This window comes from Athalia rosae, chromosome 7 (genome assembly GCF_917208135.1).
Source record: "Athalia rosae chromosome 7, iyAthRosa1.1, whole genome shotgun sequence".
NCBI classification, from domain to species: Eukaryota; Metazoa; Arthropoda; class Insecta; order Hymenoptera; family Athaliidae; genus Athalia; species Athalia rosae.
This window is the reverse complement of record NC_064032.1, coordinates 11,470,500-11,494,404: the sequence shown is the minus strand read 5'-3', so window position 1 is coordinate 11,494,404 and position 23,905 is coordinate 11,470,500. Positions and strand designations below refer to the sequence as shown.

The window sequence follows — 23,905 nt, the reverse complement described above, 5'->3', positions numbered from 1 at the left end:
ATCATAAAGTTTCGGACGTCTCAGCTGTAAAGCAGAATGAAATAAAGTTTGATGAAGATTATAATTTGTGAAAGAAATTTTTATTAAGCTTTTTGAACAATTTTTTATCGCAGCTTTTTTTAGCACGAAACGTTTTAAATGTATAAATGAGAAATTTTTAGAAAGAAACTTCTGCACTGTCGGCGCAGTTTGTGTACTGAGACAATCCCTATCTCTCGGTTCGAGTTATTTATTTGGTTTTTTTGCACGATACAAATACTGCCGAGCAATCCCGAATTTTTTTCCTTATTTTACCCTCACACCCATCTATCCTTGATTTATCCAGCCGCATGTATCTCAGAAAATTAATTTAAATCACAAATGATGAAATACATGTATACAAATTTCAGGATTTCATTGATTCAGGTACAAAGTTCTTGAAATGTTAATCTACGTCTGATTCTAACGACCAAACAACTCCTACTGCAGTTGTTAACAGTTTTATGATACAGCGATTTGCATCTTCGCTCATTTCTTTCTGTAAATTCAAGCTGCAATTTATCATATTTCATATGTTGAACCTTATCGCAAGCGTAGCCGGGAAATTTTATGATATTTTCAAGCACTTTCATGCCAAATAATTATCCTGGCAATTGTCTAACATGTTCCAACCGACGATAGTAGGTACAATTTTCACAACCATCCGTTCCATCTCTCTTTATAGCTAGTCGTAGTTTGCTCGTGATGTGCGAAAGAAAAAGATTTTCGTGCTTTCATACTGCAATTTTTAGAATTCGTGTTTCTCTCCACTCGAAACCACTAAGGTGAAGAAGGTACGAATCTTCGTTGCAACAACGACTAGCCATATTTCCTCATCAAATTGCACAATATTTCCTTGAACTTGTCTAGGAGTAAACTCCCTTTCACTACTATAATAACTAGTGGCAATAATCTTAGCGATATATTTTAAAAATAGCACCCGTTAACGTTAGTGTTATTATAATGTATAAGTATATTGGTAATAATAATAATTGTATTGTTATTATTATTACTGGTATTATTATGTTAATATTATTGTATTCATTAAAGAATCCTCAACCCATTTTAACTTATCATATCAAACTTAACAACTCGATATGATCAAGCAAAATCGCATCGATTTTATTTGAATTATATTACCTTATTTCACTATGATAAACGAGGGATGTCATCTCAATATTTCATACTGATATCTTTCATTATTATGTATGTGTTATAGAACTACACGTAAAAATAGTGGCATACTATAGCTAAGGCATTCAAGCTATCGCAGATTTTTCTGACCATTCTATAATTAATATCAATAATAATTTGTAACGTGCTGCACTAATTTTGGGCGCGTGACATTAATACTAATTGATTATTCCTCGCCAGATTGTAGTAACAATCACATCGTTATAAGATATGACGGAGGACTTTTCCATGTTTGCGCGGATAAAGTGATTCGTATGAATTCCCCTATTCGACAGAATTTATATTTTCCAATTTTTCGCTGTGCAAGTCCTTTCTAAGAAATTGACGGAGAATTAGAAAAAAAAAAAAAAACGATTGTACGTCAATCATTTCATTCAATTACGAATTGATGATGAAATTTTTTTGTAGCTTTTAACCGAAAATATTTTTGGTCGTATTATTTGTGAAAATCAGCAATTTACCGCGAAATTAATACGATAGTTTCAGCGAGTGCTCGGTAGATTGGTGCTTGTTGGACATTTATGGTGCTTTTCACGTGCATTCAATTGTATCCAATGTGCGGACTTGTGAGTGATCCATTCAACAACGATATAATATTATAGACTATATAATAATATCGATATACTCATCATTTGGATAAGTATAGTTCGACAACAATTACATAAAATTTTTTTCCAATATAATATTCCGTGATATTCTGTAATATCTGTATCAATTAATATATAATCTGATCTTCGCGCGCAACAATCGTTATAACATGTATGCATCTGTATAATATTTTGTATAATATTATTCATACGTGTAGAATATACGTAACAACAATCACGACGTTAACTTGGATACTAAAACAATATTTTTACAGTTTTGTCCTGATTTTATTTTGTCATTTTCATACATCATTCATTTTTCACAGATCTCCGGATTGATCCGACGTTGCAAATACTCTTCAACGACTCATAATTATATGGACGGTACTGAAAAACAACTCGAATGCTGACGGAACATTTTTAGTTTGCTACATAAACTTCGTCGATGATTTACCCATCCCCCATCAAACTTCTGCTGCTAATTTTCAGGGAAAAACTGGCAACTCTCTTCGATACAGGAAACATGTGTCACCCCACCCGTGACCCGACGGACTCAGGACTATCGTAGTCCTACCGTTACGTTATCGAATTTCTTGATTCGGTCTGATTACGAGGCTGGAGTTGCGGAGACAGTGGGACTCTCGGCTGAGACGATTGAACTCCGAGATTAGAGCGTGGCCAGTGCTGAGGAGAGGCTGGCGGTGTAGCTCTCGGAGTCGCAGGAGCCGATCCTGTGCGGAGTTTCCATTTATTTCCAGCCGGGGTGGACGCCGCTCCGCTTCTACCTATCGTTGAAATGTTCGTAGTGCTGCTGCTGCTGCTGCAGGCAACAGCGCTGGAAAGATCCACCCGAGACACAGCTCTGGAAAAAATGAATCGAAGAAGCGTGAAGATGGATATTCGTTAATGACCCGTTGCATAAATTTTTCAAAATCGACGAGTTGAATTCACCTGGACGGGGGTGCAGATCCTGTGTAAGAATGAAGACCTGCCGGTCCACTGCGTGGTCTCTGGCCCGAGGAGATCGTACTGGCTGATCTAGGGAACGACGGAGAAGGTGGTGCGGACGGTAGCATCCTCGGCGAATGTGGCGGTGTTCTGCCGGTCGTTAAACTGGTTGTACTCGTGGTCGATGACTTCCTCCTCAGAGTCCTGAAAATTGATTACGCTCCGTAAGTTGACGACGTTAATTTATTCGACGGATTTCCAGAGATTCCGTTTGCCATAAATACTGTACCTTTTGGACGGTTGCCTGCAGAGGCCGGTCGGACAGGTGCGACCCATGGCGCATTTTCCTTCGCAGACTTCTCTGGCCAACGCCAGACTTTCGTAATTGCACAAAGCTGCCCGGCAAATCTCCCCGTCCGATGCTGCGAGGGCCAGACTGGGAAACCGTTCCTTCAATCTACGTCTTTCCTGTGAATCGAGGTATACAAAAGTATTGCAATTATCGTGTATCAGACCGTACATCAGGTAGTCGTTTCAAGGAACGTTATCCAAACCTCCTGGAGACGCGTTGCTTCGAAATCTTGGAGCTGTTGCTGAAAACCGACATTGGGATTTGCGACCGCTCGACCGACTCGCACAACTTTCAATGCCTCTTTCCAAGAGAGTTCCGTTGTGCTCGTTATGTATGCCACAGCCACCGTAACGCTGCGGGACATCCCGGCTAAACTGCGTAAGAAATATGTCGAAGATAATTTTTGGTTTTTTTTTTTTTTTGGAAAAATTCATCGCTAATCGCGAGTTTAGTTACCAGTGAATCAGAACGTTTCCACCCCTCAGTCTAGCTGCGTGAATAAAGTCGTTGCAGAGGGGAAAGTATTGCGTTAGATTTTGATCGGGAGTATCGGCAGCTAAGATACAGAGGTAATGCTTGTCCTGTTGAAGAATAATATCGGGGCGATTTGAATTACGTCTCATTATTGTCAGCGACTTTTTTTTTTTTCGCATACAGTGCTGCACAAGCTTTCGTCGTCGTCACACTTACGGAATGCAGGCGCCGTGCGGCGTCGTGGATGGCGAGAATATGAGTGATCTCGTATCGTTCCAGCTGAGCAGCGTCCTTGCTGTCCCGATAATTACCCACGTAGAGACCGGGTAAGACCTTAAAATAGAAGAATCGGGAATATCGTCGTCCGTTTTTTGACACATAAGCGACCGACGTGTATGACGACCGAGTAGCCGATGGTGTCGCGAAGTGTGTCATTTTCCTAATTCTTGAATTTCTCTCCACCTCTCTAGGGGTACTAATTTATTCTGGACACGATCTTCGGTAACGATCTCGCTAAAAAGGGTGCACGGAATGAGGCAATATTTGAATAGCGAATAATCGTCATCGTCACACGTGTGACGACGTATAGGTGTAAAATCGAAATATGCTGATATTACAAGGGTCGCGGTAATCGTCGTTGTAACGTCGTGAACCGGGTCATGAATATATTATCGTTTTCTGTTCAACTTGCAGTTCTCGAAGCAACGCTAATTACCTGCTCTGTAAAATTGTCGTCCGCTTACCCCCGAACGGCCGCGAAAATTACTCGAATAACGGTCCGAAAAATTTATACGTCAACGGCGAACGAGATACAATCGTTTGTAACATTGGAGAAATGCTATTTCAGTAATTCTCCGAAGTAAATCTAAAACATTCGCGTTTTTCATTGAAGAGGAAGTGCGTGATTCTAACAATGCGGTCGATGACCCGCAGAAGACAAATCGATCGCCCCACTCCCCGGCACTTGGGAACAAACTATCGAGATGAAAATAATTTGCCCTATATAAGTTGACTCGCAATGTATAGTATATCAACATATCGATGTATAGGTCACTTTGACTCGATTCTTTTATCCACACATACTCCGGGGTAGATATTATTACGAGGGTGAATTAGATTCAATCTTACTGGCGTGATGAAAAAATTTCGTGTATTAAAACGGAATCGACAATTTTTCTTTCCTTTCAATTTTTAATTAAATTGATCACGTTTCGCTGTAGCGTCAGACAGGGGTAGAATGTGAAAATTTAGCGTAGCCTCGGAAAAAGCTCCGGTATAGCGTGATACACAAATGACCATTTACTGATAACATGCGATAACCAGGTTTGCTACTGTGGTACCCCGCGTATAAAATACTATCACTTTCATCGTTTCGAAGATCGATCGATGCCCGTTTGTCAGTACAAAGCCAGTGTTTCTGGCTTCAACCAGCCAGCTGGTATCATGTCCTGAGAAATTTCTGTTTCGTGTCAACCGCGCTTTCGTGTAATCCATGCCAGAATAATCCTGTGCTATTCATGAGCCAGAATTACAGCCAAATTTCGTACATCTTCACGATTTTTTCTCTCAACGTAAATCCCGATCAATCGAAACTTGATCCTTCTGCTTCGAATTTTTCTTCTCTTTTTCGAATACATATTAAATTTGACTTGTAAACGAATTCTCAAATTTTCCGTCGGTTACGATTATCGCGACAAATGACATCTGGTGTAGAATCACAAGTAAATTTTAACGAAAACAGAGACGTTCGTAATTGTGTGAATAGCTGAGCAACTGGATACTGCAGCTTTATATCACCAGGGGAGGTAAAAGCCAAAAGGATATAGGAAGCTTAAAGAGCATTTACTTAGCTTTAAAGACTCGGCTTCGATATACGCCGGCTCCTCGTACCTTTACGAAAAGATTTTTTCTCCAATGTTAAGTATCAAGTCATAGGCGAAACGAACCATCCCATGCGGCGTTGTAAATGAGAGCTTGTATTTAAATTTTTCAACACCCAATTTTTTTTCCGTTCTTCACACTTGCGCGGGTCGTGTCATTTCTTCAAAAGTCCTTCTTACCCCCTCGGAACATTACCGTGTATATATATATATATAGTAATCATTTCCAGTTTTGCTTCGCGAATCTAAAAATATGTCCCCCGACTCTGCTTCTAGCCATTTCTTCAAACTCGCGAGATTCTCCAGAGCTTTTAGACGGGTCGTTAGCGAGAAGAAGAAAGAAATAAAAGAACATATATGTTTCAACTGAAGTGTTATAACGTACTGGCCTCGCACTTTGAACCGGGGGAAAAGAAATCGTACTTCAGTTGGTAATCATATATTTATACGCGTACCTGATTCTCGTTTTACCTTGTTCATGCCATTCCCCATGGCTATTGAAATCCGAGTACAGAAGAATAATAGGGTCGTATTTGTGCCGGCAGTGGCGGTTAGCCATCAATCCGTTGTCTTTTTGATGTATCGTTTCCGGCTTTCTGCGGCAGTTCTGCGGTCCCGATTTCCTTCCTGTTTCCCGCCGCTTCTTGTCATCGTCTTTACCTTCTTCCGTTACAATTGCAATTGTCTTTTTCAGTGTTTAGCTGTAGACGTTTTTTGAAAAAGTAATAATAACGAAAATGCTGATTCTCAATAACGTTTGTCGTTATCAATTCTTGAGGGGATAAAAAAATCATCGAGTCCTGTGAAACGGGCGACAACAACGACACCGTCATCTCGAAATGTTCTTTAAAATATCTATTGCACGGTTATCGCGAAAAAGTCCATTGTTCATTAATTTTTTCGTTGAAATTTCATCATTCTCCCGCACCGCACATAGAGCTGTATTTTACAACGTATATCCGTGCAATTTTTGGCGATTTTTCTCTTTCATTTTCATTCGTCGATGTCGTGTGGAACGATTTTTACACTTGTTTCAAAGTATATTGAATCGCCGAAGGCTGAAAGAAGTTCAGAAGAAAATGCTTATTCATACACGCGTACGAACTTATGGCCGTGTAGTAGAGCAAAAGTTAAGACTATAAGTACAATTATTTAGTCTGGTTGACGTGGCCATTATTTTAAGTTGCCACGTTAGCTATACAACATGGACGTGCAGGTAAATTCACGAGATATGCGCCATAACTTTTTATTGCCTGATAGCAATACAATTTTTGACGAATCCAAAAGATTTGTACGTGAATCGCGACGGTTATGCTTCAATTTATTTGTCATGTAAGATCTCAGTTTTTCGTTCTCAAATTTCTAGAGTGCAGTTAGTGTCTGAATAATCGGCATAATCGAAATCGAATTATTCGATCCTTGAAATCGTTCGTAGACAATGTCCTGTAAGGATAACGACCTTTCGAAATATCGTATAAACGGAAATTCGAACGAAATTTTCTTTTCTTTCATCGGCTTCAATTTTTTCTACTCTTTTTGCTTCGCATGCAGACGCGAAGGTCAAAAAGTAAAGGCTTGGCCGCGATGGGATTGTTTTCGGAAGCCTCGGAGTTTCGCACGCCGAATTTCTCAGTTTTCAGTTCAAACAAACTAGTAACAAGAGCAAACAACTTCGTTACATATAGGCATGCCCATGTATACCTATAGGTGTAATGTACCATGTATGACATACGTATACATATACAGTTGAAGTTGCGTATCCAATTTCGTTGAACGAATGGGTTTTACTTCGATCTACCCGTACAATATGTCGTCCCTATTTTTACTCTTCGAATGAAACAAATATGGTTTTTGATCCCGCAACAGCTGTCGCGATTTTCGTCAACAACTTTTACCCGCAGATATGAATTCTGATATACGCGATTTTAAATTCTCGAATTTTTCAGCGAAATAATTTCAATTTTCGGCTCCACACGATGGCAGAGGAAAGATTCAATTGATAGAATCATCGATGGAGTAAGTATTCTGAAATTCGAAAGAACAAAAAATAATTTTTCATTCTCCTTTTGTAACGTATTTTCTATTCTTTGTTGCCCAATAGAAAAAATCTCGACGGATTTGTCTTGTTACTCGTTTGTGAATCGTTCTCAAACACACACATGCACATTTTATGCACGCGTATGCTAACGTGCACGTACAATTCACATGTGAGATATCGGCAAAACGCTTAACGCACAGATATTTGAATCGGTACAGTAAATATACACCGTGGGTATGTGTTATGAATTCAGATACACATAGAAACGGAATATCAAACGACGCGGTTGAATTCTGAACGCCAGCACTTTACATACTACATACGATTGCTCTAAAGATTCGAGTGCGCTAATTAGCGGAAGAAGAACTTTTCACCGATTTTATTATACCAGGCATTAACTACGCATAGGTATAACGTGCACATTTCACTTTCGGATAGGTATATGGGCTGTACAAAGTACATCCAGAAGCTTCAATTCTGGGACCATCGAATATATACTGGAGAGATAAATTCATTTGCGCAAAGTAATTGAGGAAATTGGCCGTGGTTGGTTTGATGTTCATTTCTTGAAAAGGAGAAGCAAAAAAATTGGTTCGATGGGATAATTCTTAAATATATACCGTTGGGAAAATTTCATTCGTCCAAACGAGCCAATACATTCACATTGTGAAAATATCAATCCAACAAAATGTGCCAGAATCTGACCAGCTGTGAGAGTACGTTACGTTACATATGTTCGTACACAGCTACATCTTTTTATAAGGAAATGTAACTACGCGAATTCTAGCTAATAGCACCGAACAAGAAAATAACAGTCGAATTAGAGGCAATTGAATAATGGGCCTTGGTCATACATAATGTGCTCTTATGACAGACTGTATGTACGAATATTGCCTATTTAGGAGGGATAGTAATTTGCCACGTGCAGCGTGCATTTCCGATAAAATTATAGCGTAAGACTTGGTTTTATATGACGGTTAATCCGTTCATTATGAAAATTACATGTTCATCGTTCCGGCGGACCAACAAAAAAAAAAAAAATGCAACAAAAAAAAAAATATCCAAGGGAGGGAAAATTTCAGTCCGTAGACACGCACGGAAGTAGTTACTCAAACTTTGACTAATTATATCACACGTACGCACGGCTGTGAAAAAGAAATAGAAAAAAATTAAAATTAAAAAAATAAAAAATGTTCGTAAAATTTAGGGCGTGGGAATAATTGTCCCTGGTGAAGTGTTGTAATTACAATGACCTTAAAAAATTTAGTTAGAATCAGAAGAGATATTTATTCACGTTATGTGTGTTTCATAAAAATATTTTCACATGACGCAGAGCAAAAAGAGAATCTTTGATGAGTTTGAAATCCTTTGATTCGAAATTTAATGTTAGAGGTATAAAAATCGTGGGACCAAAGCATACGATATCTCTGCAAAACTACGTACGGTAAATTTCCCGCCCTAATAAACCGTGTAACTGTTTAAATAAATACCTATCAGATAACTGCACGCGCCGTAATTATGTAAACATCGCGATAAAGGCCGTAAACCACCCCAACCGATCCTCGAGATAATTAACGATAACAATTAAAAATTGTCGTTGTGATTACCCTATTCAACGCCGCCCATATCTACTATAGACTCGCCGTTGAACAAACTTGTTTGTTTGTCTCTCCTCTTTTTTTTTTTTGAGGGAGCTTTTCGACTCCACAAATAGTGAAATTAGAACAAGGACAATAGCTTATCCGTGCCTATCCCTCCTTGATTTTTCGAAAAAATCTGGGGGCGAAAATCAGGGCGTTCTGTACCGCGCGCGGTGTCTTATTTGTATGCATATGTCGGTTGCATATCATCGTAAGAAAGAAACAACGTATGAACGTCTTATCGGAGTAGGAGGTCCTATGTATTTTGAACGGATTAATTAGAAAATTGTTCTTTTGTCTACTTTTCTAATCGTGTTTAATATGAATTTTATTTGAATTATTTTTTTTTTCTCTCGTTTTCTCTAGAGTATCGCGGTTCGGCGATTACCCGGAGACGATAAACTTCGGCAGCTCGCGGGACTCCGCCCGTTAAAAACGTACGGCCGAAAAGCACGACGCACCATAACTGGGATCCCGGTACGTTTTCGTAATACACGGGTGCTCCGACGTCGACGTAGGACTCGACGTCGACGACGTCGGCGTCAAGCAGTCTCATGGAGGCGCAGGCGCCGCTCGATAATTCCCCATGCTACCGGTAATCGCCAAAAACAGCTATACGTATATGCATGAAATATCCGCGTACATCAGACGAACACCCATCCACCTATACATCTGTTGGCAATATTTAAACATTCGTGAGAAATGAAATGAGACGATGCGCGGATCTGGTCAAGAGAAAACCAACCGCAGAATCAACCCCTGCGTGTCATTTCTCCCGGCCCAACGGAGACGCTGATACCTCAGAATATCGGCAGTGAGGTGGGTCCGGGACGTCGCGACGCGATGCGTCCTCCGCAACGTCGTTACCAACAACCGCTCTCTCGCATTTTCTTTCTTATTTGTTCCTTTTATTTCGATAGATAACATTTTTCGAAATTTTTTTACATGGCGTACGTTCACTGTGTACGCGAACTTGTTCAAAAGAATCTGTTTCAGTTTTCGTCTTTATAGAGAGCGAATTACTCGAAAAAGTTTTTTTGACAATCTTGTTAGACACGAAAAATGATTAATCTGCAGTTTTATAGTATCGAAATTTTTATCTTCTTACTTCCTATCTATATTAGATTCCTTCGTGTGTGAGAGAAAGTCACAGATTTCTTTGTTTCCGCAGATACGTTTTCAGTCCAATTACCCAATCAGCTTTTTTATTTTTTCGTTTAAGCGTAATAAACCTAATTATTATCGAGTCGTACAAAATTTGTTCTTTATTTTTACATTAATACTTGTTACACATCGTTTAAATCTAAATCTTAGCGTTATGTATCATCAATCACCAGTTATAGTATCAAAGGTATGAGTATTCCTGTGTACAGATGATTTTGTTTTTTTGGTATTCGATTTGGTTATCTCTTCTTAATTATTATTCTTTAAGTTTTTCGCTCTTGGTCACTTTGGCAACGGTTGGCGCATAGCAAATCAGCAATAATCCGCAGAGTACCAAAGTAGTTCCAGTCCACCACATCAGAGACGTCGATTCACCGAATATTAGAAAACCCATGAGAGCCTATGGGGACATTTATTTCTTTGTTAATAACAATTTACCACATGTAAGTATGAATTTGAATGAAAGAAAAAAACGTTGCACGTGTGAGGTTGAAAAAAATTGTCTTGCGTGTTCCACATTCGTTTGGTTTTTTTTTTCTAGGTAAAAGTGTACGTACAGATAAAACTTTGTGACATGGAAATATCGGATAACATCTCGTTTAATATTGCAGATTGGCTATATAGCTACGTAAAATTGCTTCGTGATTATTACGTGATAAGATTCGGAAGAATCTAGACTACCGTACATACTATTGTTAAAAAACAAAAATACTACAATACGCTATGCTCAAAGTTATGCTGTGTGTCGTATTTGAGTATATCTATAGAGATAATGGCGATAGCGATTGTACAATTATCGATCCGTCTCAATTCAACGATCACACAGCGGATATCGGCGTCGAATATATTATAGCAATCACGTAGACTTCGATACCGTTTTTATCAGTTTTTTTTTTTTCTCAGAAAGAGTTTTTGAATTTTTTTATTTCGATCGTCGTCATAATAATTCTCACCGAACAGAAGTAATTCGTTGCCGCACTCGCCACGGTAGCAGGAAGCGAAGAACCGCAACCTTGTAAAGATTTGACAAAAAATGTGCAGCCGGCTGTATTGGCGGTGATCATTAGCACGAGAAGACTCAATTTAATCAATATGAAAATCTGTGGAAGAGAAAACGAGAAATTTAGGATTTTCTAGAAGGCGCGATATTTTTTGCTGGTGAATCTGTAATTTCCGATACTGATTCATTTGTGAATTCAAAATTGAAGACGTGAAAAGGAATTCAAAAATTTACTCATAACTTACTCTTAGGCATAATATGTATTGATTTTTCAGATAAAAGTACGAAAAACGAATAATTTTAGTTTTTGTTCCTACTAACGACTGAATTGCGTGATCATGTCGTGTCATTGCAGCGCGAACATGTGGACATCTACGTTATCCATCTTCAATTTTTTTGCGTTTTATTTATCTATTTATTTCTCAGTCTATTTTTTGAAAAATTAAGGTAATTGTACGCTGAAGTTATAAAGTAATCTAGAATAAACAAGGAACCTTCAACTCAATAATTTCGAACCTGATGAGTGAAGCGGAAAAAAAGAAAAATCGTCCGTTGAAAATAAAAGACAGAAGAAAGTCGAAGTAATTCGAACCGGAAGAATTGAAATTGGCGCGTTAGATGTAACGCCATGTTGGATTCTACTTACTGTAGACGTCATTTCAATGCCACCGGATAATTTTCCGAACAAACTACCAAGCGTCGCACATAATCCAGCAACGACGGACAAATGAATTTTTCCAGCTTTTTCCGCCATATTCGAAGACAAAGAATTTTTGTAAAATCTTCAGAATCAACAATCCTGAGTAATTATTTATTATCTGATGAATTATCAATGAAACTTTCCTCCAATGGCTCCTTCAGGCCAAAGTTCAATATGGTTTGATGCATGGCGCATGCGGGTACTAAAACCGTTGAAGCGAACTAAAACTGGTCGAGTGAACGGTACTCCGGGTTTATCTGATGTCGAGTTTAACAAGCAGCCGTTGAAAATATCCAATAACGAAATATCCAAGACTGCATCTAAAATAAGCGACTATTTAACCGGAATAATCAATGTACATTTTCAAACTATAACAAAATCGCTTGTAAGATAATTTAAAAGATAGAAAAAACAAAGACGAAGCGAAAGAAACAAAAGAAAGATGGCGGCCTCCTCGACGACCCGAGTTAGTTTGAAATAAGAATAACGATCGTTCATTATTCGATTAATTCTGGTAAACATAGTTCTTATTTAACATTAATAACACTGCAAAAATCATTATGAGAAATATTAGTGCTGATCGGTCGAGTTTTCCATACCGGACAGGTACCGCAGGTAAAGGTACGAGTTTTACCTGCAGGTAAGAAGAGTGAGAGAGAAAGATAGAGAAAAGAAAAAACAAAAGAGAGATGGAAAAGTAGCAGGTATATAGTTTAAAAATGGCATACGATCATAGTACAAGATATGCTGCAATTGGATACGTGGTGTGCGGTGTGTTACATTGAAAAGTTGTTCAGAAGTGTTTCTGTTAGCTGGCCAGCTAGCCAGCCAACTGGGCTGCAGGTGAAGCAGCAACATATTTGTGATCTAAAACAATTCAATTCACATTCGTTTGTTCATATTCGTTGTTATTCATTTGTTTTGCCACATTTTTTTCAAAATTTCTCACATAAAATTGAAACGGGTGCAATTGAGAAAAATCCATACATACAAAGTCGGCCTGTTACATCCGTCATATTGCAATGTAATCCCATATAAACGAAAAATGAAGTGTCTATAATAATTTATCAATAACAATAAAATTATCATGTTGAGTTATAATTGTCTTTGATAATTTTCGTACAGTGTACATGTAGTGTTATAAATTAAACTATTTCCCGTGTCAATTATTGTTAGAATTACCGTTACAACATTCCAATATTAAAGTTCAAAACGATCGAATATTTTAACACATAGTATGTACCATACTGTGCATGCATCGTTCATTATACTTCTGTATACATAGCATAGGTAATAAATACATATAAATAAGAAAGTATATTGTGATATAAAAAAAAGGATAGAAAAGAACAACGGCGTCGTTCTGCCACATTCCAATATACATATATTCCACACAACATTCACTCAGTTATATTATACTGCAGTCGGGGGATTCCCTGCGAGTGATATAACAACCGCAAATATACAACAATTGAAAATATTGTGAGTATATTATTATAATTAATGACTGTATAATTTTATTTATGTTCTGACCTATCATTCCAGATTAGATTTCAATTTTTACTATTACGCTATTTGTCGATACCAAGTAACGTGGTATGGTACTTATAAACAATTAAATAATTAGTTTTCATATCTTAATATTAGTTTGGATCAAATTAAAATTTTTATGATCACATATACGCGAGATTTGATTATGTTTTTTTCATTGTTGCGCACAACAAATAGTTTTTTTTCTTCAAATTCCATTTGTTAGTTCTTGTTTTTTATTATTTCATGGTGCATATAATTATACGTTTACGTTGTATGGATATGAAATACACTGCATAGCCATAATAGGCGTACATATTGATGATCAGATAAGATAATGAGAGGCAGGAATTTGTTGCTCCGAAAACTCGAATGATGTGTTATAGGAATACTTATTCGTACAATTATTTGATACTTATTTCGCTTATTCATTTTTAGATGTACCTATAAATTTCTCTGTAATAATCATGGTCGAAAAACAAAAAAAATCATATTCAAATATGTATATATTTTCAAAACTTGTTTCACTAGATGTATAATAATTCATTGTCACATAATTCAAATGTATTGTATGGTTTCGAAATAATAAATTTATCAAGTATTTCAAAATTATTTTTGGAGTAAATTGAAAGCAATTACTATGGTGGGATTTTATGAGAGTCCCTATGATCCCAATTCGGTCTCAAATCTTACAAAAAGGAAATTACTCTTGTCTTGTTTTAAAAAATGAAAATAGGAATTGATGTGAAAGCTACACTCAGATAATATATCATTATTCATACATAAATTCTGGATCATTTTCTACAGCGATATAAAAGAAGCGTGATAGTCTGCACATTATTATTCACTGCGAGACAGTTCATTCGTTATACTAATTGTTTGAAAATCTGGGCTGGTGACATATTTTTTCACTAATTATCTGAAGTGGTATAAACATTGCGCAGACAGAGGAGGATTACCAGGCCCATCCATGTGTACATTGTACATCTTGATGGCACCGGTTGTTGACGCACCAGATCTGTGATGAGAATCAGGTGTGTTCCGCTCTGGACAAGCGTGAAGCTACATCAGCTGCTGCCACCCAATTACTGTGTGGCTTGCTGTTTTTTAAACTCTTTTTCAATCAAACACAGGCACGTGTAGAGTCATTAACGTATTAGACCCGTTGCAACTATTAGTGGTGATTTATTTATATGGTGAAATGATGAAGAATAGAGTTCATCAGGGAGCTTCTTGCTTGACTAAGCTCGCTGGTAAATCTCGTGGCCACAAAGGTACTTGGAAACTTTATTTGAATTGGAATATTCATATTTGATCAATTAATTATTATAAAGGCAGACTCCGTAATCCACAGCTAGGCAAACCTGTGGTGATAATGTAATGTGGGTGGAGTGATAGTTGAGGCACAATTTTTCTTGAATATTGTGATTGTAAGCGTGGAAATGTATCAAATTTTTGTTGGTATATAGTCTGATGCAATACAATCAGAATAAGAATAATACTTACCGATTCGATTTGTGCTCTTCATTAAATAGAGCGGTTTATAAGCTGCAAGAATATTCCTGCTTCTCTGATGCTGATCTCATTGCGATATCTTATCGACAAAGTTTATTAAGTCTGAGTAAAGAAAACTCGAAGCAGCTACACTTAGTTTAACATATTTACTGTAGTTGAATTTGCTCATGCTCTGTAAAAAGGTGTCTCTTTGTCTTCTAACATATTTGACTTCAATGTGTATGGTCTACCTCATCATAGGACAGAAATTATTTCATCGCCATGTGGTTGACATATCTTTCTCATCCAGGTAAATACAGCTGCAAAACTTACAAACAGATAGTCATGGAACACTCCGATTTAGTGGCCGAAATGATACACATCGAGAGGCTCACTACTCAGGAGAGGCTGCACTTGGCCAGACATCGGAGGGTTCAGCAGCTTAAGCAATGGCGCCATAGAGAAAAGGAGTGGCTGCGACACCAGCATAAGCACCCAAGCAACAAACGTCACATATTCTTCAGCGATAGCGTAATGCTCTTGGAAGCTGCAGCGAGAAACGACATAGACGAAGGTCTGTATCAAATAGTGTACCTTGGAATATTGTTTCGAGTTACATTCATATGAGCAATTTTTTTCCCCTTCTAGTGAGGAGGCTTTTAAAAAAGGGTGTGAATCCTGATTCTACAAATGAAGATGGACTAACTGCCCTGCACCAATGTTGTATCGATGATAATGAAGAGATGATGAAAATACTTGTCGAGTTTGGAGCAAACGTGAATGCAGAAGACAGTGAGAAGTGGACACCACTCCACGCAGCAGCTACTTGTGGCCACCTGCATTTGGTGCGGTACCTCATTGCAAGGGGTGCAAATTTGCTGGCTGTCAACGCCGATGGAAATATGCCTTATGATATATGTGAAGATGAGAAAACACTAGACTGTATAGAAGGTGAATTTATTATAGCAAAGTATTATTATTGGGATGAGTGATTATGCCTCGAAATAATATAAATCAATATCGATTTCCTAGGTGAAATGGCGCGACGGGGCGTTACACAAGAGCTGATAGATGAGACTAGGGCCGGAACGGAAGTACAGATGCTACGAGATCTTCAAAAAATAGCTTCGCAAGGTGGCGACCTCGAATACACCGATCATCAAGGTGCAACACCTGTAAGTGTGAATACAAGACAGCTCACTATAATGAATTTCATATAAAGTAGAACAGAAATCCAAGTTTCGCTCTAAATTTTCATTTATTGGATCCTATTCTTTAATATTATAGCTTCATATAGCAGCAGCAAATGGCTACCTTAGAGTAGTTGAATTCCTCCTTGATCAACATGTATCAACAGATGTCATAGACAATGACAAGTGGCAACCAGTTCATGCGGCTGCTTGCTGGGGACATGTAAGATCCAGTTATATTCAGCGATACTACAGAATAATCTATTTCTCAATCAATATTGTTATCTAGACAACTCGTCTCTCAATTCCAGCTGGAGGTGCTTGAATTATTGGTGCACAACGGAGCGGACTTGAACGCTAAAAACAAACATGAGGAAACTCCTGCAGGTAATTATAAGTTCGCATATTTAAAACGGTATGGAGTTTCATATGTGATACGTAAACTTCAGCGTCAACAAGTGACGTTGAGCTATTCTACGTAGCATTCAAGGACAAGTAATGTTGCGTTTGAAACTCAGAAATCGCAGAAAATTTATTATCATAAGCTCCCACAGTAAATTAAGTTGTTGTATCAGAGATAAAATTAAGTTGGGATGACTCTGAAGGGTGTAATACCCAGCATTTTATATTTTTTATGGCTCGTCGTACTTGTAGTTCGCGGTTTTAAAAATATTCCACGATAGTCAAGCCCCACAATCAGTGATTCAAAATTACTTCACATTTGCCGCAGACATCTGTGAAGATCCTGAGCTGAGAGAGCGAATAATGGAGCTTAAAACGGAGCAGGAAAGTAAGAGACTTCAAGAAGCGCAGAAGAGAAGAGTACGCAGATCTCAAAGCATAAATACACGCACGCAAAGTGTTCGTAGAACATCCATCAGGGACAAAGTCCTTACTACGAAAAAAGATGCGCAGGAGGAAGCTCGACTCAGGCTACAGGCTCAGCAGGTCGAATTTTTCAACGATCTATAACTCCCATCATAATATTTCGAAGCTTTTCAATTTAATAAGCAAATTTTCATCTTAATTCAGACATACGTTGGAACGCCCACACAGAATGTGACACCTTCGGAGAATAGTACAAATATGATTGACGGCACGACCGAAGATACAGAGTCTTCGAGTCTAACTCCCGCTGTTCGGAGAGGTCCTGAAGGGAAAGACAATGATTCTTTTCTACACGAAGACGTGGACAAGGACTCAGGTATATTTCGTGGCTTCTTTTGCTTGCATTGGTTGTGGTTCAGTAGATTATTGTGGTAGGTGGTAGTATATATCAAAGTTTCACAAGAAGGAATAATCGATTTATCCTATTTGTTACCATCTATTTTATTTACTCTCTTTCTTGTAAACTTGAAACTATTATTTTCAACCAGCCATCTGCGATTTCACAGTTATCGTATCCTCAATGTCATAAATATGGCATTCATATTTCGTCATCTAGGCGGCTGCCGAATATTTCTTGTTGCGGTGTATGAAAAACCTATTTCAAATAAAAAAATTTCCTCACACAGTATAGCTTAATAATAACTTATCATCTCAGGTGTATAAAGTATTATTTTCGAACTAATATAAAATTCGAATAAATCGGAAAATGTATCGATGATCCACTTTGACCATTAATAAATATATGCTTTCTCGTCACGCATGAATCTCATATGCTATACAGCGTTTTGTCTTCTTTATAACGTTAATTCAACGCTTCTATTGATTAAAATTATTGAAATTGAGCGAGGATGGATGACAAAAATTAATCATCAGCTCTAACTCGGTATCGTGTTGGTCGAGGAAATTGCTAGATTAATCAGGTAATACGATCACAGAACAGGGTAAATGGAGTAGATATTTGCAGAGTCCAACGCCAAGCATCTATTTAATTTGTATCAAATTTACTATCTTCCACGCTGACTAACTTCAGAGAGAAAAGAAATGAAATAAGTTACAAGAAACAGAAGGACAAGAATTTTAATAACTAATGTGTAAAACTAACCAGTATATTATAGCAGCATTATTACCCAATTTGTAAATATAATGTTGAATGTCTCATATATAATAGCTATCGATTATTTACCTGCTCTCGTTTTCTTTTTTCCATAACTGTGCGCTCCCGATATAATTCCGAGGTCAGTTTTCTATCTCACATTCTTATTCCTTTAAATATCACATCTCGTCGACGGAGAACAATTTTTGCATACGATCTATATTATATCCACAGATTTTTTATAATCTCCTTATTTTATTGATTAATCATTTATTAGGCACTTCCTTATCTAAATGCACCCGCAGCTCACACTCTATTTCTATTTCTCTATTTTTATCTTTCTATTTCTACCTGTATTAACTCTCAATCTCTCAGGGTACGTGATAATCGCTTCTAATTATTCCTTATTTTGTATATTTCTATGTATACTTTGGTCTTGCACAGTTATATTAAATATTTATTACGTATATTTAATTTTCGCTTGCTTTTGCATAATGTATATATACATTCATGTATTAAAACAGAAGAAAAAGAAACAGTTTTTTTTATTTTAGTATCGATCATTAGAATTGAAAAGTAGAGAAAACTTACCTGTATCAGAGCTACCTATTAAATGGAACGTATTATTGGATTCCAAACAGATGCATTCACACGTATAAAGACTCACAAGTAACGGCCTAATAATTGAAAATAATTGAGTCTGCCGAATGTTGATCGTTGACTAATTATTCTATTGGCATGTAGCACGTATGAGCGTAGATTTTAGCCAGTTAGTTTCATTATTGACTCAACGAACATTTAGGTAGGTATGCCAGAGATATCCCTGATGAGATTTACGGATTCACATAGAGAAAAATACGGAAAACGTCGTTCAAACGCATTGAGAAGTATCGAAACTCATCCAGATTCGTGCGTTTTTTTGTGCATCGATAACGTATTCTGTGTGTTTATCGGTATTTATCGGAAATTTTTTAATGTGGTTAAAACTTGTCTTTTCAACACCTACTCTGGTCTTATTTTCGGCTGAATCGTACGTACTGAGTTGGAATTACTTATCATCTTGCAAATGTAGTCTCTTATATTTGAACTGAATCGATACACTAGAATCTTTCGCCAGTGCACATGAGTTATTTCACGATGAAAAAAAAAAAGAAGTAATTTCTCACGAATGACGTAGTTTTGGAAAATACGTTTTTCTTTTTTCCACGTGTATTTTCATTTTCGACAATACATTCTCCAGATGGTAACTAGCTGTGTGATTTCTTAGTTCTTTGGATGTTCTGATGTATGAAAAAAGTTATTAGTCATTGCTAGTTGATTTTGTACCATCGGTTGAGTTGGTTTTGCCAATTGTAAAAATCATGAGAAATCATTCGGAAAATCATTTCATCCTCATTTATTGAAAATATTCATATTTAACTGCTAGTACGGAAAGCATTGAAGTAATAATTATTATCGAATAGGCTACTTTTAGTAAACTAGTCAATTGTGATAAACATATCAGTATAAAATTGAAGTATACAATAAGTTCAGATATCTGTTATATATATATATATATATATCAAATATGCGACGTTTCACTCACTTTCAGAGTATAATAATTTAATCATGCTTATTAGTTGAACATCGAGTAGAAAAAAAAATTCAACTCAATATATTCGCACTGGTATATTGGAGTATATTGTATAAATGCGTATTATATTAGTGCTTATTTCAATAATAAACTGTCTACATTTGCCAATCATGTAATATAATTTTTGATCGCCACTCATAATAATTAATCCATATTGTACAGTATTCGAACAATTATCTTTCATTATTCCATAAGAGGGATCAGTGTAGTGAATAGACTTGGGGTAGTAGTGCTGTAAATAGAATGAAGAAACGTGATCTTCCGATATTGAAAACAGGAAGTGTTCTCGAATGGATTTTCCAATATTTCTTTTTGTTCAATCAGTTACAGTATTGGCATTGTAGATGGTCGTGTTTTACCCGGTATGTCGGATGTTGGGTGGGTGGAGGGTGGAGGGTAAAGGGTGAAGGGAGTAGTAAGTACTTCTTGTGGAAGATGATGTAAATGTATAGCAAAGGGAGTTGAATTGGGGGTAGCCTTGGATTTACATATTTGCCTCGGCAGTCGCAGGGCCTGACCCGCCTGTCGGCAACCAGCAGTCCATTTACACAGCCGACACCGATGCTAATGGCAAGATCAACATACACGTGTCTGTAGTGTTCGTCAAATCTCTGTCGGACCTGAAGAAGCAGAGGGCCCAGAATCGTCACACCCCCGCAAACTCTCTCGATGCCAATGGGAACGGGGTACCGACGCCCATCTCCTCCATATCTGGTTCAGAAGTCAATACCAGAGATTTCCAGAGGTTCACCGGAAACACCAGTGACATCGTTGGCGATAGTCAAACAGAAAAAGGCTGCTGCGTCATGATGTGAAATGTGAGTTTCACTATTTTTCAAAGGCTGGAAAGTCTCTCCCGATAGATTTAAACTGTCCGTTAGTCGTCCCAATCACATCACCGAATTTAGAATGCATAAATTCTCTATGGTACGTTCTTTCGAACGATCCGTGTAATCCGAAGTATTTGTAAATTGTATATGTTAGTCTCCATCTTTTTGTTCTTTTAACGTAGAGTTTACTACGTCATTTTTATAAAAAAAAGTAATTTCACAAATGCCAATGAGAATATCGTCTGTTTCCATTCCAAGCAATCGCTGTTCACCATTTGTTAGCAATGTTCTCGATAATCATCCCTTAAAGTTTAAATTATAGCAAAACAATCGCAGGTGAAAACTATCATTTCGTCTCCGAGGATGTTAAATTTACTAATTATCGCAGTTACGATGTGTTATGGTTGTTTACTGTTCAATTGGTGTCAGCTTATTTATTGTTAATAAGTTTTGCTATTTATTTATCATTATTTCATGTAACGCATGACTGCTGATCTCCACTTTGCCGGAGAACAGATAAAAATACCTCAATTTTTGATCGGTACTTTTCCCTAAAATGTCCCTAAAATGGTGAAACAACTTTCACTTTCGTTACCGTTAAACACATAACTTGCTACCACACCTATACAGTATCCCAAAACCACGTCACATGTACTGTACTCTGCAATAACTATTTGTTAATTTATTATAGCAACAATTTATCCGGTTCAACCAGTCCCTGATACCCTTTAATTTTCATTGCTGAAAATTTTCTAAATTTTTGGCAGTCTAGTCATTAAATGTATTTCCGATAAAAATCAAAAACATAATCCTGCTCAATCAAAGTTACAATCTTAGAATCCATTGATTTTGGAAAATGAAGAGACTATAAATTCTTACGAGATAAAAAAAAAAAAAACAGAAACACAATTTACAAGGCTTGCATTTTCTACGTCTCTTCTTTTGGGTTTCATGCGTCGATATATATGTCAATTATTAACTGAACGATGAACAACTGGTTAACGCAGACAGTATTATTGGTTTTTTTTTTCCAATGCAAGTAAAACGTGTATAAAATTTTCCGCAGCTATCGGATCGAATCCTGCAAGTTATCATTTTCACCTGTTCCATACAAATTACGGATGAAATGGAATGGAATGGGGACGATAAACTTATGAAATAATTTTATTCGCGTCAATTTTGCGGTATAGTTACTTATATTCTGTAGACGTCTGCAAGCTATGCTTGAATTAAATCCACAGATCTACAGGTCTTATCGACGATCGTTGAGGTACTTACACGCTATTGCGTATAGTTTAATTTTCCACTAATGAAATGGAGGTAAAACCATTCCGTTTCATCTAAAATGCGGTATCATGGAGAATACTTAATTTAATTATTTTAGCTGTATAATGTACGTTATTGTGTAGATGTAATTATTTAAACTTGTAAATGCTTTACATTATATTGTATTATATGATTATTTGATACAAGTTTCGTTTATTCTTTGTTTTTCATACTTTTTTTTACCACTCAAAATAGTGCTGTAATAACGTTATGCATCCTTGAAAATATTTCATTGAGGATGTTCATAATTATTTTTATCTTGCCTTGTAAGAATATCGTAATGTAGGGGAGCATAGAATTGTATTACTTATTTGATTGACAAAAAAAGAATCGCATCTTCGAGTTTTTATTTTCTTTCAAGAATGTGATCATTGATCACGCAATAATCATCGTCTTGATGAATGAATATAGTTTCATCCGTTGAATTCTATATGATACGAATTAAAAATTAATTAGCTAAAAAGTATTGCAATTCGTTCGACTAAATATGAGTCGTTATAGTGAATAAATTCACGATCAAATATATTTCTATTTTACATAAATTGTTGAATTTCACATTCTCAATTAAAACCGTCCATCTTTTTCCGAATAAAACTTATTAACGCTGATTGTATTCTAGTCAAGAAAAAAGTAAAAAATTAAAAAATAAAAATATGGTTATGAATTAGAGACAAAAGGAAAGAGAAAATCAGTGAATTTTCGTACCTTTATTAGCTACAATCTGCAATAAAAATTGTCGGCACTCTGTGTTGTGATTAGTAAATTACTGCTTTCGATTGTAAGCACCTAAAATTTTACGAACTATGTTCAGATATTCTGCTCAATCGAGTTAGCGTTTCAGGTGCTAGGAAGCTAATGATAATAATGACTAGATCCTTCCTAATCAATTGCGAATAAAATCGTGGCCAACATCATAGTTCATCTTATCAAACAGTGCTCTGTCTGTAGATCATATTTTGCAAATTTCAACGTGAAAAGATTCGCGTGTGCTCAATGGCATATACCACACATGTAATATAAAAATTGTTACCCACGTATAGCGAAAGTCTCTGGAATTTGAATGCATAGTTCTCGATGTGGTTAACTGAAAAGTCGTACGAGTCTTTCGTAATTTTTTTTTAACTCAAAATCGTCCAAGTGTATGGGATATCAGAAAATACGGATGATACTTGACCGGTGAAAAGTCATTCCTTAAAATCATTTGCATTTTTATTCTGTTCACATTCCGCAAATTCAATTCGCACTCAAGTTGTGTGAGTTTTAACGATAAGTTCCGCATGAGGATATAAATGTTATTAGTATACATATGATTAAAAGCAAATGAGAAAAAAGAAAAGGGAAAGGAAGAAATACTTGCCAATTTTAATTCGATTGTGAATTTATTATAAATATATTGATCGTTATGTAATTTCTACAGAAGCTCAGAGCTTGATTGCTAGCCTCGTTTGATTGATACGTGACTACGTTTACGTGATATGAAATAATGAGAAAAAAGTTCTTCCAAATTAATCATCGTAATTATAAATCCGTAACGCATTTTTACATGTTACTTGTGTGTTATTTATAGATATGATTGTAAAATAATTTGTAAGTTCAGAATTCGGAGATTTGATATTCACATAATGCACTTTTTATGAAGTATTATACGTGTATACCAACTGCTGTTTCATGGCTCCAGATTCGTTGTAGATTCGCATATCGTAGATTTCATGAAAATAATTAGAGGCAATATAAAATCAATTGAGTAAAATTAAAATTAGAATCATTAAAGTTATACAAACTTCCCTGATGGAAATAAAGCACTTCATACCTTTTTTTGTCAGAAACAATGAACAAAAGAAAAATAATGCTGACAGAAATTCTTTGATCATTGAAAATTCTATTAATCAATCTGGAAAATGAGTATCTATCGTGCTTTGAATATTT

At 36.6% G+C, this 23,905-nt stretch overlaps 3 protein-coding genes and 1 long non-coding RNA gene across 13 annotated transcripts; 2 read left to right on the top strand and 2 right to left on the bottom strand.

Annotated features, from left to right (window-relative positions):
* Window positions 1–64: 64 nt before the first annotated feature.
* On the bottom strand, window positions 65–9,822 carry LOC105689625 (dual specificity protein phosphatase 15). Of its 5 annotated transcripts, none has more exons than XM_020854395.3 (8): window positions 9,520–9,822; window positions 5,925–6,511; window positions 3,790–3,906; window positions 3,556–3,680; window positions 3,302–3,473; window positions 3,037–3,215; window positions 2,751–2,951; window positions 65–2,661 (listed from the first exon to the last, which is right to left on the bottom strand). In XM_020854395.3, exons 2-8 carry the CDS (start codon window positions 5,943–5,945, stop codon window positions 2,376–2,378), a joined length of 1,101 nt encoding a protein of 366 aa, XP_020710054.2. In that variant the 5' UTR covers window positions 5,946–6,511; window positions 9,520–9,822; the 3' UTR covers window positions 65–2,375. The 5 variants fall into 5 exon arrangements, with proteins under 5 accessions (XP_020710054.2, XP_048514817.1, XP_012262206.2 ...); XM_048658860.1 differs by having other exon boundaries at window positions 9,434–9,583; XM_012406783.4 differs by having other exon boundaries at window positions 9,099–9,571.
* LOC125501827 lies at window positions 7,360–10,383 on the top strand. Its single transcript, XR_007279552.1, has 2 exons — window positions 7,360–7,469; window positions 9,498–10,383. It is a non-coding gene; the product is annotated as an uncharacterized LOC125501827 (long non-coding RNA).
* Window positions 10,371–12,190, bottom strand: LOC105689614 (transmembrane protein 42). Its single transcript, XM_012406760.3, has 3 exons — window positions 11,942–12,190; window positions 11,249–11,395; window positions 10,371–10,695 (listed from the first exon to the last, which is right to left on the bottom strand). Exons 1-3 carry the CDS (start codon window positions 12,047–12,049, stop codon window positions 10,552–10,554), a joined length of 399 nt encoding a protein of 132 aa, XP_012262183.1. The 5' UTR covers window positions 12,050–12,190; the 3' UTR covers window positions 10,371–10,551.
* A 51-nt stretch (window positions 12,191–12,241) lies between these two features.
* LOC105689621 (protein phosphatase 1 regulatory subunit 16A) lies at window positions 12,242–22,161 on the top strand. 6 transcript variants are annotated; one of them, XM_048658855.1, is made up of 10 exons: window positions 13,497–14,799; window positions 15,330–15,593; window positions 15,668–15,970; window positions 16,052–16,194; window positions 16,307–16,432; window positions 16,521–16,596; window positions 16,940–17,157; window positions 17,242–17,413; window positions 20,328–20,641; window positions 21,720–22,161. In XM_048658855.1, the coding sequence occupies exons 1-9, from the start codon at window positions 14,727–14,729 to the stop codon at window positions 20,636–20,638; spliced, it is 1,686 nt and encodes a 561-aa protein (XP_048514812.1). In that variant the 5' UTR covers window positions 13,497–14,726; the 3' UTR covers window positions 20,639–20,641; window positions 21,720–22,161. The 6 variants fall into 6 exon arrangements, with proteins under 6 accessions (XP_012262201.1, XP_048514812.1, XP_048514813.1 ...); XM_012406778.4 differs by lacking the exon at window positions 13,497–14,799 and adding an exon at window positions 12,242–13,477 and having other exon boundaries at window positions 20,328–22,161; XM_048658856.1 differs by having other exon boundaries at window positions 20,421–22,161.
* The last annotated feature ends 1,744 nt before the right edge of the window (window positions 22,162–23,905 follow it).

Excerpts from the sequence above, each read along its gene's own strand:
- LOC105689625 (XM_048658858.1), bottom strand. The coding sequence starts at position 4,008 with ATGACACACTTCGCGACACCATCGGCTACTCGGTCGTCATACACGTCG. Across the intron at positions 3,216-3,301 it reads AAGCAACGCGTCTCCAGGAG|GAAAGACGTAGATTGAAGGA; the intron begins GTTTGGATAACG and ends CTCGATTCACAG. Across the intron at positions 2,662-2,750 it reads GGATCTGCACCCCCGTCCAG|AGCTGTGTCTCGGGTGGATC; the intron begins GTGAATTCAACT and ends CATTTTTTCCAG.
- LOC105689614 (XM_012406760.3), bottom strand. The coding sequence starts at position 12,049 with ATGGCGGAAAAAGCTGGAAAAATTCATTTGTCCGTCGTTGCTGGATTA. Across the intron at positions 11,396-11,941 it reads GCATTGAAATGACGTCTACA|ATTTTCATATTGATTAAATT; the intron begins GTAAGTAGAATC and ends TCTCTTCCACAG. Across the intron at positions 10,696-11,248 it reads CAACGAATTACTTCTGTTCG|GCTCTCATGGGTTTTCTAAT; the intron begins GTGAGAATTATT and ends ATGTCCCCATAG.
- LOC105689621 (XM_048658855.1), top strand. The coding sequence starts at position 14,727 with ATGATGAAGAATAGAGTTCATCAGGGAGCTTCTTGCTTGACTAAGCTC. Across the intron at positions 15,594-15,667 it reads GAGAAACGACATAGACGAAG|TGAGGAGGCTTTTAAAAAAG; the intron begins GTCTGTATCAAA and ends TTCCCCTTCTAG. Across the intron at positions 16,597-16,939 it reads ACATGAGGAAACTCCTGCAG|ACATCTGTGAAGATCCTGAG; the intron begins GTAATTATAAGT and ends CATTTGCCGCAG.